This window comes from Onychomys torridus, chromosome 16 (genome assembly GCF_903995425.1).
Source record: "Onychomys torridus chromosome 16, mOncTor1.1, whole genome shotgun sequence".
NCBI lineage: Eukaryota > Metazoa > Chordata > Mammalia > Rodentia > Cricetidae > Onychomys > Onychomys torridus.
The window spans coordinates 44853589-44869201 of NC_050458.1; the positions used below are offsets into that span (position 1 = coordinate 44853589).

Consider the following 15613-nt stretch of genomic DNA (forward strand, 5'->3'; position numbering starts at 1 on the left):
ATTATGGGCATGCATACCTGGTAAGACTGATGTTTGTTTGTTTGAATTTTCCAGACAGGGTTCCCTGGCTGTTCTGGAACTTACTCTATAGACCAAGCTGGCCTCCAACTCAGAGATCCTCTGCCTTCTGGAGTGATTAAAGATGTGCACCACCACTGTTTGTTTGTTTGAAGTGAGCCTGGTAATTGATAAAGATATCTTCCTGTCTTTGAACCTTGCAGTTTTTCCATTCTATGTTGGTCTTTTGTTTTTCTCTTGAAATGGTCTATATGATCAGGTTGGCTTCCAACTCAAGATTGCCTCTGCCTCCTGAGTGATGGATCAAATGTGTACACACCACACCTAGCTTGATTCTAATTTATTGTGCAGGTTTTCTAGTCCTACTCTGTGATTGAGGAGGTTGTGCTCTTCCCATGGGTTAAGGAATCTGCACAAGGCCTGTCTGTCACTGTAGGGTCTGGATTCAAAGCCAGCCTTCCAACTAGACCACTGTTGCGTGCTCTCCAAGCAGTGGCACCAGTGTGTTTGGCTTTTCTCTTGATAATTAGAGAAGCACTAATAGAAGACAGTCAACAAGGCACAAATTCCAACAGAAGTCTCATTTTAAAGTTACAGTAAAATTCTGGCCGGGTGGTGGTGGCGCACGTCTTTAATCCCAGCACTCGGGAGGCAGAGGCAGGAGGATCTCTGTGAGTTAGAGGCCAGCTTGGGCTACCAAGTGAATTCCAGGAAAGGCGCAAAGCTACACAGAGAAACCCTGTCTCGAGAGAGAAAAAAAAAAAAAAAAAAAAAAAGTTACAGTAAAATTCAAATGCCTCGAGGGCAGTTGTGGTTTTTGAGGCAGGGTATAGCTAGCTGGATCCCAGACTGACCTTGAACACCTCTTGCCTCAGCCTTCCCACTGCTAGGACATCAGGGTAGTTGGGGGCACCTCTGAACTAAATCCCACTAAGTAAATACTTTATCTTGGTTTTCAGGTGAGAGATTTGATCAAAGTGTCTCCGAGTGGTGACAAAACCCCTTTTATGTCAGAATCATACCAAAGGTGTTTACATAATCAGTTGGGCAACAAGTAGACTTGTGTTCAGTTTTTCATTTTTAATATTTGGTTAAACAAAATACATCTTTGTAAACAAACCCAGCACAAGGCCAACAAAAAGAAAAAGGGAATAAAGCAAGAAAAACAAAGCCTAGGGCTGCCCCTTGCAGGGCATCAGGGTCAGGATGCCCCTTCCTTAAAAGGAGTGGGGCTTTTTGCCCTTGGGCATCACATGGGTCCCTGTTCCTAAGCACCAGAATTGGATATGAACAGAACCAGCCCTGAAATGCTTAAGCGTCTTTTGTCCATCCCACTGGCTCATGGACTCCACGTGCATGGGACTCCTTTGCAGTGCCATTTGCACAGGCCCAAGCGCATCTGGAGGGAGGAGTCTGCTCTTCCCAGGAAATGGCTTACTACCACCGACAGTGCCAATGGACCCAAGGTCCTGCTTGTGACAATCAGCAAGGTCGGCTGTTGACTTCTGGCTGGTCGTGATTGGAATGTCATTGTGCAGGGTCAGAGCTCCCCATGGTGCCAAGCAGATCCGGTGTAGAAAATGGTACAGACGACCGTGTTTGAGTGTAATGCAGTAGCCACCTGGGGCCTCTGCTACGCGAATAAAAAACGGCCTTGATGGATTGAAGATAACATGTGCAGAAAAAGTGCTGGTGTAAACATGCACTCCAGTCACAGTGGGGAGATAGCCCCTGCTTCACCCCAATATGCTTGCTCAGGATGGACATGCAAGCCTAGGCTAGCTCTGCTGCCAAGGGAGAAGCCTGGCCAGTGGGGCAGCCCTCAGACCTGCAGAGTCCATGGCTCCCTAAGGGCTGGCCAGGTCACCTGCCTTGAAGGCCACCGCAACCACATTGGTGTGTGGTATGATTTTTATTTCCTCTGCTTACTTTCTAAAATTACAGGAGAAAAAAATGGTCTAGAACTACTTGAAGTGGGGGTGAGCCAACCCTCAGTTTGTAAAGGAAACTACACCAAGATGCCAAGCCCAGAGCCTCTAGCATGATGCACACAAGCAACCTGAGACTCCTATGTCACAGCGCTGGAGCCCAGGATGTGCCTACCAGTTCTCACTCTCAAACTGTGAGGCTCACCTTCATGGCAGTTTCCTCATCCAACTCTGTCCCCAACTTTGGAGTTTGAGGCCAGTGGTAGATGTGCTTCTGACTTGGCTAAAATGGGCCAACCAGGAGTGCTGTCCCTCTTTATTGTCTTTGCCCCAGAGCTTCCTGAGTCAATGGAGTGAAATGGTAGGGACATCATCGGAGTGAAAAGCTACCCATGACTGTCCTAATGTGGCTTTAGCCCCACAATATTAGGCATCTTTTACACCACTGTCTTGCTGGAATATCAAAATCCAAGGCTGGCCAGGATTAAAAATGGGATAAGAGGTGGCATTATGGATGTTGATGGCATGCGATGCCACCACTAGGGGCTTGACAGTTTCCTGAGACGCTTATGCTCTGGGTCCTCTGAGCTAGTCACTGGGCTCTGTGTGTACTGTGTCCTTGAACATCCTGGTGCCACAGGAAAGAAAGGAGGCGGCCCCCCTGTGAGCCTGGAGCATCAGTGACAACTACCAGAACCTGTGTCAAGTCCTCATAGAAAGGGGGAAATAAGCAAGCGCCCCCAAGGACCCCTCCTCCACCCCCCTCTCTGAAATAGAAAAGGGTGTTCAATGGCTTGCCCTAAGTGTTCAGAGCTCCTACCTTCTTCCCCTAGGCACAGACAGTGCTTGGTGGCTCTGTGACAGTCCACACACCCGTCCTATTGCACTGGCAAACCTGAGGGGAAACCCAATGAGATGTTTGGGGAAGTGGCTGGACAGACCCACTATAGAGGCCACAGCACATCAAAGAGGGCTGGAGGGTTGAGGCGAAGAGTGGGTCCGGCAGAACTGTCACACATCCACCCTCCAGCTCTGATGGGCTTCCACTTCTTCTGGTACCACCAGTAGGAGTTCACAGTTTTTTCCTCGCAAATGGTATTTTAGGAATTTCCTATGGAAGAGGGAATAGGCAACAAGAAATGAGATGCCATTGAGTTGCAGATTGCAGTCTTGGGGTCACCCATTCACCAGAATAGAAACCTCCCCACTTAATACCCATGGCAATCTTTTTTTTGTTTGTGACAAGGTTTCTCTGTGTAGCTCTGGCTGTTCTAGAACTCACTCTGTAGGCCAGGTGGCCTCAAATTCAGAGATCCACCTGCCTCTGCCCACTGAGTGCTGGGAAAAAGGGGCGCACCACCACCACCACTAGGCTATCCCTATGGCAATCTTTTTTTTTTTTTTGGAGCTGAGGATCAAACCCAGGGCCTCAAGCGCTCTACCACTGAGCTAAATCCCCAACCCCCCTATGGCAATCTTAAAACTCCAGGGGTCAGGGGCTGGAGAGATGGCTCAGAGGTTAATAGCACTAAGCTCAAAAGCTTCAAAAGGTCCTGAGTTCAATTCCCAGCAACCATATGGTGGCTCACAACCATCTATAATGAGATCTGGTGCCCTCTTCTGGCCTGAAGGAATATGTACACTTTCTACATAATAAATAAATTTTACAAAACAAAACAAAAACTCCAGGGGTCTTAGAGGTCCATGCTTGGTTACTCCTCCATTCCTGTTAGAACTCCAGTCTCAATTTCTGCTCCTCCTCAGGTATCACTGCCATTAGTGTGCTGCTGTGAGTTCTAGAACACAGCATATTCTAATGGTCACTAGATGTCTAACAAACAAAATAGCATAAAACGTAGGCTAGCTCAAGGAAAACACTTGCCAAGCAGGCCTGACAACCTGACCGAGATCCCAGGAACCCACAGTGGAAGAAGATTAACACCTGAAAATTGTCCTCTGGCTTCCATATATGCCCAGGAGCACACACACCTACCTGCACACATACAATAAAAAAAAGAAAAACTTCAGTTACAGGGCTGGGTGTGATGGTGGCGTGTGCCTTTAATCCCAGCACTCAAGAGGCAAGGGCAGACAGAAGGTAGATCTGAGTTCAAGGCCAGCCTAGTCTACATAAGGAGTTCCAGGACAGCCGGGACTACATAGAGTCTCTAAAACAAAACAACAAAAACGTTTGGTCATAGAGAAACTTAACCTTGTCTGAACTATATCATCTTCCTCTCTTAACTGGCAGTTGTCTAAATGGAGAAGTAGCTGTCAGCTCCCCCAGACCAAAAAGCTAGAATCATGGATGTGAAACCTGTTCATCAAAGAGATGGAGTCCTAACTGAGTCTTCAATCTAAGACCCTGTGATTCCAAGAAGGCAGCAGGTCAAGGATCGAAGGACATAGTAATTTCCTTTGTCAAATAATCAGATGAGCTTGACTTCCCAGCACCCCAAGCTAAAAGCACGAAAGCCCAGCCTTTGGGGGTCACCTGAGCTCACTCTCGCCTCCAATCCACTCCGGCATCTTGAGTTTGGAGTCAAGGTTGTAGTAGGCCCCTCCCACCTCACGAACGCAGATCCAGTGCTGCCTTTTGAGAGGCAACTTGAGGGGACCCCAGCAGAGGCTGGAGGGCAGGTTCATGATGAAGCCCATGACGTTACTGAGAGCAATGACACCCACGTCCCTGCAGGAGAGAAAAGGTGTCAGGCTCTGGGGCAGCCACTCTCCTTGGGGTTGGCACCAGAACCAGCCCTTGTTGGCAGATCGTTTGGTTCTCTACCTGCGCTTGTCCCACCAAACGGCCTCATAGCCTTTGGTCTGAAGTGCTGCCATGATGACATTCACGTCATAGTTCCCATTTCCCAGCATGCTCTTCTTGTGGGGCGTCACCATCGTGTTTGGAGACAACCTACAAATGTAAAAGGAAAAGCTTAGGCTTGCTGACCAGCCTCCCCAGCCTTGTACTACCAGAAAAGCATTTTGCAGCACTGCCCTGGAAGCTGGTTCCCCCGGCAGAATGTCTCTCGAGTTTCTACCTAAGCACTGCATGCCTGGCTCCTGCTAGCCTAGAGATTTCCTCTCCCAGTGCAAGCCAATTCAGGAAGGTTGAGACCTAGCTGGCCTTTTGGGGAGGTGTGTTACAGTGAAGGGAGTGACCACAAGAAACGATCTGCAGGCCGGGCGGTGGTAACCCACCCCTGTAATCCCAGCACCTGGGAGGCAGAGGCAGGCAGATCTCTGTGAGTTCGAGGCCAGCCTGGTCTACAAAGTGAGTTCCAGGACAGCCAGGGCTACACAGAGAAAGCTTGTCTCATAAACAAAACAAACAAGAAATGCTCCATGGAAGTACTGGTCTTCTTTATGAGCTCCTGTCACCACGGCCTTCCTACTGCTGTTCTTTCTCCTGGAATACAAACCTTTCTAAAAACACTGACAAAGCTGGGTCTTGGGGGGGGGGGGGCGGTTAGTGGTGGTGGTGGTGGTGGTGGTGGTGGCGGTGGCAGCAGAACACATCTTTAATTCTGGCACTCAGGAGCCAGAAGCAGGATAGTCTCTGTGAGTTCAAGTCCAGCCTCATCTACTTAGTGAGTTGTAGGCCAGTCAGACACTGTGAGACCTTCACTATGAAAGTAAAAGGCCACTAGTAAGTGATATGTGATACTTTAAATGGCACAGGTCGTTAACTGTTACTCCTGCCTTTTGCAATTTAAGTACTCTATTTAAGACTTGTACTTCAGTAATCATTACATATTCAAAGGTGTGTAGTAGTTGAGACAGGCAGCATAACTGCATGAACTGGAGCCAAGTGAAGGGCAATAAAAACTAACGAGGTCTATAATAAACTGGAACAGAACTCATCTACAGACAGTGTGTGTGTGTGTGTGTGTGTGTGTGTGTGTGTGTGTGTGTGTGTCCGTCCATGCATGAGTGCCTACGTGTATCCTGAAAAACAAAAATTAAAAGCACAAAGAATCAATTGAAAAAAAAACAAAAACAAAAACAAACAAACCTTATAGGCAGAGGCAGGTGAATCTCTGAGTTTGAGGCCAGCCTGATCTACATACAGACTGAGTTCCAGGACAGCCAGGGCTACACAGAGAAGCCCTGTCTTGGAAACAAACAAAAAACCTTATACCAGATAAACAAAACTCAACTGTAGCTCTGGTGGCCTACCCAGCCTTCAACTAAGGTCTCCATACTAGCTCAGGCTGGCCCTGAAATCAGGATCCTCTTGCCTCAGCTCCAAAGTGCCAGGATTATAGGTATGCACCACCCCACCTATTTCAAGCCCTTTTCTTTTCTTTCTTTTTTTTTTTTTTTGTTGTTGTTGTTTTGTTTTGTTCTTTGAGACAGGGTTTCTCTGTGTAGCTTTGCGCCTTTCCTGGATCTCGCTCTGTAGACCAGGCTGGCCTTGAACTCACAAAGATCCACCTGCTTCTGCCACTGTCTCATAAAACAAAAGTGGGGTGGAGGGGCTGGAGGATGACCCGGTCCTCACACAGTGGCTCAAAACCATCTGTAACTCCAGTTCCAGGGGATCTGAAGCCCTTTCCTGGCCTCCATGAGCAATGGACGGACACAAGTGAGGCACAAACATACATACAGTCAAAATAACCATACCCATAAAATAAAAATAAATAAATCTTTCTAAAAACAACATGAGCAGTCAGTCTCTCTTGAAATCCTGGGACTCTATAGCTTGAACTATCACAGTGATTTATTTTACTTTGTTTTGTTTTGCAGGGCCTCACTATGTAACTAGCTGGAGCTCACCAGGTAGACCAGGTTGGCACTGAACTCAGAGATCTTCCTGCCTATGCCTCCCAAGTGCTGGGATTAAAGGCATGTGCCACCATACTGGGTATCACAGGGATTTAGGGCTGGAGAGTTGACTCTGATTAAGGGCACTTAACTCTTATAGAAGACCCAGGTTTGATTTCTAGCACCCACATAATGGCTCATAACAACCTGGAATTCCAGTTTCTGGGGAAAAGGGCTCACTTGCTCATCTCCAGAGCAAAGGCACCAATTCCTCATGCTGCAACCAAATGGCATACTCTGATGCTTATCACTTGCTCAATACTAGGACTACTGCTTTAGTAAATGCCTCATTTCCTCCTCACACCAGGAAGTATGAATTCATTCCATTTAAGTAAAAAATCCTGAGCTGTGGAGCTGAAAAAATGGCTCATTGGCTAGGAGTGTTTGCTCTTCTGGAGGCCCTGAGTAGTTCCCAAAATCCATATCAGGCAGCAGCTCACAGCCATCCAAGTCCAGCTTCTAGGGATCTGGTGCCTCTAGGTTCTGCAGGTACCTGCACTCATGGGCACATACTCATACATAATTTTGTTGTTGTTGTTGTTGTTGTTGTTGTTGGTTTTTTCGAGACAGGGTTTCTCTGTGTAGCTTTGGAGCCTTTTCTGGAACTCACTCTGTAGACCAGGCTGGCCTCAAACTCACAGAGATCCACCTGCCTCTGCCGCCTCTCATATATAATTTTTTATGTGCCATTTTCTTTCAATATATTTTCTGCTTCAAGCCCCCAACCCCAATTACCCAGAATGCCCAGGACTGGGCACTTAAACAGGAGACCTCAAAAAGCCAAGGCAAACTAGCTAAGATTAGCAGGCTCCCTCCAACAGGCCCCACAGTCTTGACGATATAGTCTCCACTCAGAGCCTGGTAGTAAAAGCTGGTGTGGAATAAAGCAGTTGTAGAAGCTAGCTCCTACAGGGGCTTTCTGCAATAGGGTACCCACCCTTACAGGGCCAGGCTGTGTGAGGCTTTTTTTCTTTTTTAATTACCTTTTTCTTTTAATTTCTTTTCTGATAATTTTTAAATAATAAAAATAAATTTTTTTTTCTAAAGTTAGGTGATTTTTTTTCCTTTTCTATTTATAAAAAGTATCAATGGGTGGTGGTGTTACACACCTTTATTCCCAGCAGGGAGGCAGAGGCAGATGGATCTGTGAGTTCAAGGCCAGCCTGGGCTACAGAGCCAGTTCCAGGACAACCAGGGCTGTTACAGAGAGAAACCTGTTTTGAACCCTCCAACTACCCAAAAAACAGGTCTCATGTAGCCTAGGCTAACTTCAGAGTCACTATGTAGCCGAGGATAACTTCCAACTCCTAATCTTCCTGATTCCAACTCCTAGGTGCTGGGAATGCTAGGCTTGTGCCACGCCAGCACGTGAAGTCGGGAGATTTTCACTGTCCATGAGCACTAACAGCTGACAGAACTAAGCTCAAACCTAGGTTCATGAGAATCCAGTTGTCCTGCTTACAGTGGAGACCCAAGAGTCAGGGTGGGATGGGAGGTGGTAACCGGCTGCTGAGCAGAAAGGTCTGTTGAGTCCTGAGTCTCGAGGCTGAAACATGAGCACTAGGGCAAAGGTTCTCCTGGCAGTGGGAGAAAGCAGTGGAGAGGAGGCCACGCTTCGGTGGTAATGATTCTTTCCCTCTACCCACTCTTCAGGAACCTATTGTGTGGCTTCCATCTTTCCTGGGGAGTCTCTGACCAATACAAGAAAGATGACCACCGGAGCCCGCTAAAACTTCAACCTCCCATTGGCTACCACCCTGCAGGTTCACGCCCAGAGCAGTGCTCTCCTGAGTCTCCCAATTCCATGCTCATTATTGGAGGCTCTGAGAGGCATCTAATATTTCAATACAGTAACAACAGGATGAGCCAGCAAGTAAAGCGGCTTCCTATAGGAATTCCATAAGTCCCTAGCATACAGTCTCCATCCTGAGTCTCAAGGGAAGGCTACACATCGTGCTTCTGCCCTCAACACCAAGGACTACACAGACATCTGTTCTGAAGGCTTCTTCTCAAGACTGCTATCCAAGGATCTCTCATCCTGCTCTCATCTCTTAAAACTCTTGTTAAGATTCAGACTCCTTTCCAGGGAGCTTGGTGTACTATTGGCCTTTAGTACGTTATCCTCCTTCTGACTATAAACCAACTCCCACAGCTTCTTCTGGCTCAACCTCACATCCCCCTCTCTTCCACAGAATCCCTCCAGACTCTGAAAATGGAGGGAGACTCAGAGGACCACACATATTCCAAATTTATCCAAACACCATCAATACTAATTTATTGAAGAAGACATTTGGCAAGCATTCAAACAGTGAGTCCCTGGAACTCTTTAATGTTACCTCTCAGCCAAGCATTGGCATCTAATAACCATGTCTGAACTGATCAATTATAGGGAGAGATGACACAGGACTGTTATCTAGCACTTGGGAAGTGGAGGGCCGAGGATCAGAAGCTCAGTGTCATCTTATATAAAACAAGTTCCAGATCAGTCTGGGCTACATGAGATCTCCTTTCAAAGACAAATCTGAACTGATCAATATAGGAAATGCTAACAGTTTCCATTCCATTCTACAGGGCTGGTCATCTGTAGAAGAGGGACTGTCTACCCCTAATTCTCCCCCTGTGTCCCAGAAGTCCTTTCTTTTACTTTTAAGGATAATTGACTGCCCACGGGTTAGCTGCTTCATGGGGCTTTATCGTTTAATCCTTCTACAATCTTTACTGTAAATAAGGAAGCGAGGTGTAAAGGTTACAGCGGCTTGCACAGTCACACACAGCTGCTGGGTAAGTGGCACAGTGAGGAGGTAGCCTCTAAGAGGACACCGAACTGCGCAGGGTTACTTCCCCACAATGGTCCAGCAGCACTCCACCAGTGCTCTTGGGTACGGTGTCTGCTGCCCAGACCACCTTGCTGATTTCTACAGAAATGCTGGGGCTTACAGCAAACCTCTGGTGTTTGCTGCTGCAGCCAGAAGTGGGTCATATTCCAAAAGCTCTAAGGTGAGCTCTAGTCCAGGTTACCTCTCCAAAGTCACGACTACGCCTGCAATGGTAGTGATTTTGGATTTTGTTTTGTTTTTTGTTTTTGTGAAACTGAGGATCGAACCCAGGGCCTTACGCTTGCTAGGCAAGTAAGTGCTCTACCACTGAGCTAAATCCTCAATCCTTTTGGATTTTAATGATGAGGAAAAGGAGGGAGGGAGGGAGAGGGAGAATCAATCAACTTTTTTCTCCCTTAATTCTTTCTTTCATCAGAATTTCCTAGTATGTTTCTAAATAAAACACAGCTCATGGGAGTAGGTATGTGTCAGCTCTTCCCATCACAGGTTTGGATGAGCTACTCCAATCCCTAGAGGTTAATACTCAGCAACTTAGCCAGGCAGTGGCAGGCAGATCTCTGAGTTTGAGGCCAGCCTGATCTACAGAACGAGTTCCATGACAGCCAGGGCTACACAGAGAAACCCTGTCTTGAAAAGCCAAAACAAACAAACACAAACCCTCAGCACTTTTCTTAGTTTCTCACCTTCTCAGACTTTTAAATGTGGCTCCTCCCATCTCTCATGACTGAATGGTGAAGAAACCAGAGTGCTCACTTACCCTTTATGACCATTCACCAACATGCCTAACCTTCTGGTTCCTTTTTTCATTACAAAGTTCCCCTGTCACCAGGCTAGCTTCTGTCTAATCAGATTTTAATAGCTATTCTATTTAGGAGGGAATGCAGAGCTAGTTGCAAGAACATCTGATCACTAAAACAATGAGAAAGGGCCAGACAAAATGTTTTAGGCCTAAGCATTTCCAAAGTAGCCAAGCCAAGCCAAGCCAAGCCAAGCCAAAAAAAAAAAAAAAAAAAAAAAAAAAAAGTAGCCTCTAGCTACTACAGGGGCTGGAGAGATAGTTAAGTGGTTAGAGCATTGGTTATCCTTCAAAAGACCCAGGTTTGGTTCCCAGTATGCACATGGCTGCTGACAACTATCTGTAACTCCAGTTCCAGAGAATCCAACACATGTGGTGCAAAGACATTCACCAGGCAAACCCACACACACATAAAACACAGTGAATAGGATCAAATAAATGCTACTACAAGATGATGTGTACAGTGGCACAACCCTGGCCTAGCATGCATAAGGCCAGAAATTCAATCCCTAGCACCATAAAGGTAAAAAAACGATTCTGAGTTAACCTCTGAACCCTTCCTTTCAAAGTTTAGATATACATATACATTTACATATGAAATACACACTGATAGCACATGCCCACAGTCTGAGGTATATTCTCCGAGATCAAGCCTCAGTTATACCTGACCCCCCCCCCACCTGCTGCTAATCAGCATTAGCTCTGTTCTAAATTCTTACTCATTTCTATTCCAAGCATGAGTCACGTCATCTCCACAACTCTATTAAAACCCCACCCTGCTTTTGTATTTCTCCTCCTTCAACTGGCTAAAACTCAATTGCTAGGATGAACTTCCCCTCCACAAATGGCTCTTACCAACACCTTCCTTCCATTTCCACTATATGAGCCACACTTTTAAACCAGCATGGGTTAATCTCATCAGCTTTCTCAGCTTTCTTCTCTGAATACCAGTTTCTTTTCTTTTCTTTCTTTCTTTCTTTCTTTTTTTTTAAAGAGAGAAAGAGAGTGTGTGTGCATTGGTGTTTTTATTTTTTTTACCTATATGCATTTGTATGAGGTTGCCAGATCCCTTGGAACTGGAGTTACAGACAATTGTAAGCTGAGCATGGGTGCTGGGAATTGAACTTGGGCCCTCTGGAAGAGCAGCCAGTGTTCTGCTGAGCCATCTCTCCAGCCCCATGAATGCCAGTTTCTAAAGAGACTATCTATTCATTTTTAAACCACTCCACTGTCCATGGCTCTCTCTACACCTCAGTTTCTTAGACCTGTCCCACGAAGAGCCCTGAGGTGCGCTGCTCAGCTTGTTTTCTCTACGATGTCTCCTGGCACACTCAAGTGGCTCATCTTTCCCTCACCTTTTTCCTTTGTACTTTCTTCTGGATTCCTTCCACACATGGGCTAGGAGGGGACGTCCCTACTTACCCACAATAAAAATGCTCTAGAACAGAACTCCTTCTCTGGAATTCTCTTACTGGTCAGCCTGTACTGTGTTGAGTAGGAACACAGAAATATACCACAATTTGCAAAAGCTTCAAAGGGAACAGAGCCCTGGCCCCTTGTGGGTGCTCAGCAGATATTTACCATCTTTCACTCAGGAAGAGGTATCTAAAAGACTCCCACTGTTATCCACAAACATTTGATGATATGGCCCGGACTCCCAGTCCAGCCGGCTTACTAGCTGGAAAGACAGCCACTGAAGTTCCTGCTTCTCTGATGAGCTTTACCAGTCTGCAGCAAGCAGCCAGGCAGAGAACTTTGGAGGCAGGCCCCAGAGCTGTAAAGCTTGGGCCCAAATCAGGCCATTAGCAACTACGAACTCCACGTCCTGATTTCTTCTTCTGGAATAATGGGAAACAACAGAGCCTACCTCCTAAGCTGGGTGTGAGGACTCAGCTGTCTGAACAAAGTGTTGGTTTGTTACTGGTCTCAAGATGATTAACTCCTCTGTCAGTCCAGGAGCCAAACTAATAGAAGTCAAAATCTGTCAACCTGAGTACAACTAACTACATAATACCACTAACTAGCTGGTAAATAATCTGACATTTACTTACTGGTGGGTAAAACTAGGCAAACTCCATAAACTCTGTCCTGGTTCATTGCTAAGGTTGCTCTGAGATTGTTACTACACACCAAAGTACCAAGCACACTCAGGTACTCATGGTGAGTCATTTCCTTCTCCCTGGTTATAGATTAGGAAACAATTCAGAGCTGCCCAGAAGAAATATGAACAGTTGCCCAAAAGGAAGAAATTCAGAAGCCTGGGTCCTCCTTTCTGTCACATGACTGGGTGGTGGAAGACACATTTTTCTTACCTCCTAGAGCTTCAATTCCTGAGGGGTGCACTGTACTTGTAGACAGCGGTCATGAAGCAGACAGCACATCTGCCCTGCTAAGGCCAAGGCTTTCCTCTGGTCTTTATTGGCACTGGGAAATAAGCACTCTCATGTGGAGCTCTGAGAGCACTCTGGCTGGAGTGCTTTTCAGGATAAGTGGTCCACACCTCTGCTTCACAAGTCTCCCCAAACAGGCTGATTCTATCCCTAATTCCTGTCTGTGCGGCAGCTATTTCATCTCCCATTGAGGACATCAGAGAGGTCCTCTGGGGCCTCAAAGCATCCGTGAGCCTTCTCTGCCCTGAGGTCGGGGTATTCCAAACCTTTTCCAGCAATCCTGGGGATAAGACAGGCTCACCGTCAAAGCTGCTCTGGACTGCAATCATGCTGCTGGGTCCGGCAAGACACTACTCAACTCTTCAAAAGCCGAAGCAATGGGCATAAAGCTGAACTCTGACCACTTGTGGAGTGATAGGTTTGTTCTAAAGGGTCCAAAAGGCAATCATTTTTCTTTTGAGGAGACAGTGCCAGGGATTGTACCTAGGACCTCCTGCATAATGTGCAAAGGCACCATCACCGAATTTCTCACTAGTCCCAGAAGGCCATCACATAGCAGCGGGAAGAGAGGCCTGGAATCAGCTCCTCTCGAAGCGCTGCTGTTCAGAAGCTGCTTTGGACAAATTACTTGATCTTTCTGTCCCTTGCTCTATTAGTAAAACGACTGTGAAGAGAGCCATACAAAACAACATATGAAGAGCACAGTGGCCAACACCTGGCCTCAGAAAAGCTAAGCATTGTGGATACACTTTTCTTGTGGTGCCCAGCATGTCTCACCTTCGGTGACAGTTGACTGTGGATGTATCGTGTCTCCCTTCTAGACTGTAAATTCCTTTGTGGCAGGGTCTGGAAGGGAGGCACTATAGCAGTGACCACCACCCGGAGATACGAACTTGAACTCAACCCTGAGTCCTTGGCTGTTCAGGTTATTAGGAGGAAATTAAGGATCTCTACAGAGCTCTGTCTCCATCACAAAATGGGAAAATGCATCACACACGCAACATGGAGTCCCCTGTCTGGCCAGATCCGTGGTATCAACACAACTGAAGCTACTTCACAAGAGATGGACCAGAGATGGTGAGTTATCTCCCATTCCTGTGCTCCTTATAGCGGCCAACAGCATCTAATTCCAAACCTGTAGGTTTGAAGGTTTACGTGCCTGAGGCAATGCACCACCCACACAAATTCAGAAATACCAAGAAGTGGGGATCAAGATGCCAAGCAGGACAGCCTTACCTCTGGAAAATCTCCTGCAGCGTTTCCCGAGTGAAGGCATTGCTGTCCTGGAAGACGTTGTTGAGGGCGTGAAGGGCACAGAGCTCCCTGCGCTGCTTCTCATGGTAGATTTGTGGGGGTGCTGCCTGGGGAAGCTCCAAGGATTCAGATTTGGACTTGTCCCCTTTCCATGGCATGCAACTCATGTTTTTCGGTTTAGGTTCCAGACAGAGCCGATAAACACCCCCACTCCTTCCCTCCTGAATCAGAAGGTCTAGGCTTCTCTGTCTTCAGATTCCTGAGGTTTCACCTTATTCTCTGGTGTCCATGATTTATGCTTTGTCACTGGGAGAAAAGGTTGGAATCAAAAGGGACCAAAAAAAAAAAAAAAAATCCACCTCTTCTGTCTTCTCGGTAGGAAAAAAAAAAACTTTTGGATTAGTTTATTTAGCCACCACTTTCAAAGTGCAGAATTAAAAAGAACACATAAAACGTAAGATTCCTCCCTTTCACTACCTCCCCTCCCACCCCCTTTGGGGGGGGAAAAAAAAACCACGCTTCCCTGGCTGTGTTTTCCTCTCTGCAGATGCCAACTAGGCCTCAATGCAGGAGGGCAAAGCCGAATGGGTCACATCGCTCCTTTTCTTCCATTTCGTCCGAATCTCAACGCCACAGACTCCGGAGACTCGGTGGGATGGTGAAGAAAACGCCCGAAGCCAACAGCTAGCGGGGGCCGGCGGGCGTGCGGTCGCGGGCCGCGCGGGGGCTTCGGGGACAGTTCTCCATGCCCGCCGGCAAGCTGGCGGACTCGGCCGAGCGGAGGAGACGCTTGGCCTCGGCGCGGGCGGAGAAGCGGGAGGGCCGGAGAAGGGGAGCGGCGGCCGGGCCGCCGCCGCCGCCGCCGCCGCCGCAGGGAGGTCCCCGCCGGGCCCGCGAGGGTGCGGCCGGACGCCTGCCTCGCCCCGCGCAGCCCCGGCCCACCCGCCGGGACCTCCGGCCGTCACGTGAGGCGAGCCCTGGCGCCCTCCCGTTGCCAGCCCCGCGGGGACCGCTCGTCGCCCCCTGGGCCTCCACCGGGAGAGCGGGCGGGCCACCACCTGGGCCGCGCGCGGGCGAGCGGGAGGCAGGGCGGGCGGGCACGCGCACCTGAGCCCGACGTCAGCGGCGCTCACCCGGCGCGCGCCCCAGACACGCCCCCGCGTTGGCCCCGCCCACCAACCTGGCGTCACCCCTGACGTCCGCATGAAGCGGTCTGCGCCCGCAGAAGGGGGCGGGCGGGAGGCGGGGGAAGGAGGGGGAATCTCCGCCGGGCTTGTGGTTCCGGGAGCGGGCCGGCGGGGCGGAGGAGCCCCGCAGTAGCGGGGAAGGTCGATCTGTAGCTTTTCCGCCGCTCCGCCCCCCGGCGCCGGCTCCCTCCTGGACGCCGCAGGGCCCTTCTCCGGGCGGAGTGCTTTCTTGAGCCTGGAGAGCGGCTGCTGATGCCGCCGCCCTGGCCCACTTAGGTTCACCAGATTTCCAAACACTTTGCCAACGCGATCCGGCACAATGCTTGGTCGGTTGGTGAACCCGACCGCCTCCCGTTTTCTTGGAGCGCTGAGGGCA

General features: G+C 48.5%; 1 protein-coding gene across 2 annotated transcripts; it reads right to left on the reverse strand.

Moving 5' to 3' along the window:
* Nucleotides 1-1078: 1078 nt before the first annotated feature.
* On the reverse strand, nucleotides 1079-15203 carry Josd1 (Josephin domain containing 1). 2 transcript variants are annotated; one of them, XM_036208945.1, is made up of 4 exons: nucleotides 14033-15203; nucleotides 4732-4860; nucleotides 4441-4635; nucleotides 1079-3057 (listed from the first exon to the last, which is right to left on the reverse strand). In XM_036208945.1, exons 1-4 carry the CDS (start codon nucleotides 14215-14217, stop codon nucleotides 2958-2960), a joined length of 609 nt encoding a protein of 202 aa, XP_036064838.1. In that variant the 5' UTR covers nucleotides 14218-15203; the 3' UTR covers nucleotides 1079-2957. The 2 variants fall into 2 exon arrangements, with proteins under 2 accessions (XP_036064838.1, XP_036064839.1); XM_036208946.1 differs by having other exon boundaries at nucleotides 2990-3057; nucleotides 4451-4635.
* Between the last annotated feature and the right edge of the window lie 410 nt (nucleotides 15204-15613).

Bases quoted from the DNA above. Each gene is read 5' to 3' on its own strand.
- Josd1 (XM_036208945.1), bottom strand. From the start codon at position 14,217: ATGAGTTGCATGCCATGGAAAGGGGACAAGTCCAAATCTGAATCCTTG. The intron at 4,861-14,032 runs GTAAGGCTGTCC...TTACATTTGTAG, and splicing joins CTGCAGGAGATTTTCCAGAG to GTTGTCTCCAAACACGATGG. The intron at 4,636-4,731 runs GTAGAGAACCAA...TCTCTCCTGCAG, and splicing joins GTTTGGTGGGACAAGCGCAG to GGACGTGGGTGTCATTGCTC.